This window comes from Orycteropus afer, unplaced genomic scaffold (assembly GCF_000298275.1).
Source record: "Orycteropus afer afer isolate SDZICR_OR568_19922 unplaced genomic scaffold, OryAfe1.0 scaffold00517, whole genome shotgun sequence".
NCBI classification, from domain to species: Eukaryota; Metazoa; Chordata; class Mammalia; order Tubulidentata; family Orycteropodidae; genus Orycteropus; species Orycteropus afer.
In genome coordinates, this window is record NW_006922104.1 from 1,565,213 (window position 1) to 1,567,425 (window position 2,213).

At 41.7% G+C, this 2,213-nt stretch overlaps 1 protein-coding gene across 1 annotated transcript in view; it reads right to left on the minus strand.

Annotated features, from left to right (window-relative positions):
* Nucleotides 1-2,213, minus strand: part of MAOA (monoamine oxidase A) — a 96,149-nt gene that overhangs the window by 8,033 nt on the left and 85,903 nt on the right. The window contains 1 exon segment of the mRNA XM_007955611.1: nucleotides 848-901. Coding sequence (XP_007953802.1) covers nucleotides 848-901 — 54 coding nt within the window.

Below are 2,213 nucleotides of genomic sequence, written 5' to 3' on the forward strand. Positions count from 1 at the left end.
ATTTTCTTCACTCTCCTTTGCTCCGGACAAGGAGAGACCAATAGTCATACCTTAGATAACTGCTCACAAGCTTTTAAGACCCTGGTCACTACTCACCAAAGTAGGATGCAGAACATTGTTTTTGTGGACTATATCATGCCGATTGACCTTACTATCCTTGGAGACTATGGTCCTGAGCCTCCATACCCAGCCAGTCATTCCCTTAGGCATTTGGTTATGACTAAGATGTTTTCATAACTTTGTCCCCTGTATGCTCTGCTACAATCATAGATATATTTGCAGCACATACAACTATATAAGTAGAGATAGCCTCTGTCAAACCTATATATAGTCGTGGATGTAGTCCCATTCACCTTCCCACCCCTTCACAGCTAACATATTCTATGACTTCTCTTCATCCATCTTTCAGGGAAACCTGACCTCTCAACCACTGTAAAATGAACACAAATATGTAAAATTAAATTACTATGTGTGTATGGAGGACCTCTGGTAGCATAATGCCTAAGGCACTTGACTGCTAATCAGAAGGCTGGCAGTTCAAACCCACCAGCCACTCCTGAGAAGGATGGTTGGGCAATCTACTTCCATAGTGATACTGTCTCGGAAACCCAAGGAGGGGTCGCTGTGAGTCGGGTCCAACCTGACGGCACATAACAACAACGACAACATGCATATGGACAAGGACTGTGTCAAGGGGGCCATAGTAAAACATGAAAAGTTTACTTTGTTGGGTTTTTAAGAATATTAGTGAATTATTGGGTTTTTCATAATGCTGTTATACTGTTGTTAGTGTGATAAACATAATGTCAAGCTAAACTTTTATGTATTTTCAGGTATAAATTCTTACCTTGCTTCTTTTTGGAGTTTAGCAAATCGATGAGCTTTTCTGGCAAGGATAAAGCTGGGGAGAGAGGTTACATTGGAATAGTCAGTTTACAGCTGCATATATTAAGAGCTTCCCCTTGTCTCTTCAGTATTCTTGCCTCCACCTACTCAGCATTAATGAACTTTCCCCAGGCCCTTCCAGTATTTCCTTCTCTGAGAGCAAATCTGCATTGTCTTCAGTCTGCCTCTATGTCCAAAATGCTATGGACTCTGAAATGACAAGTCACCTCCTAGTTTATATTTTATCCCCAAAGTTTAGCAAAATTTTTGACATACAGGAGAAAACCAAATGTTGGATGACTTAATGTTGCATTATTTGCCTCCTGTCAAACACTTGATAAAATCTAGAAATACAAATATAAGTGCATTCCTGTAGTAGATTCCAAGGCAATCAGGACCCTTAGCTGGAAGTTGAACTTTTTCCTGGCAATTGCATCCTCTGGTGGATATATATCTTGCTCAAAGTCTTGACATTTCACAGGGAGAGTTGCCACCCAGTGACTGACCCTGGGTTGGGTTGGGGTGGGTAAAAAGGGCCACCTCCTTGTCTCAGTGTTAAGAACATTTCTGAAGGGCAATTCTAGCTCCAGAGCCCCTCGTGGGATACCTGAGGCATTTGTTGGGACAATATTGCAGTTCTTTTCCCTCTGCCTGATCCTGCTCCCCATTATCTCCCACAGGTGGTGAATCTATCAGCACTTTCTAATTCACCTCCTGACTCTAATCTCCAGCTCAAAGTCTACTTCCTGGGAAAGTGACTGAACAGTGGCCCCAGATAATGTAATTGAGTTCAAATCAGTTATAATCTGTGTTCTTTTAGTCAAATGGTGTTGCTGTTAGGTGCTGTCATGTTGGTTCCAACTCATAGTGATCTTATGTACGACAGAACAAAACATTGCCTGGTCCTGTGCCACCCTCATGATCATTGCTATGTCTGAGCTCATTATTGCAGCCATCGTGTCAATCCATCTCTTTGAGGGTCTTCCTATTCTTTGCCGACTCCCTACTTTACCAAACATAATGTCCTTTCTCCAAGGAATGGTCTCTCCTGATAATATGTCCAAAATACATGAGACGAAGTCTCACCATCTTTTTTTCTAAGGAGCACACTTCCTGTTTCTTCCCTGACAGATGTGTCTGTTCTTCTGGAAGTCCATGGTATATTCAATATTCTTTGCCAGTATCGTAATTCAAAGGCATCAATTCTTCAGTCTTCATTATTTGTTGTCCAGCTTTCCCATGCATGTGAGGCAAGTGAAAATACCATAGCTTGGGTCAGGCACACCATACTCCTCAAAATGACATCTTTGCTCTTAAACACTTTAATG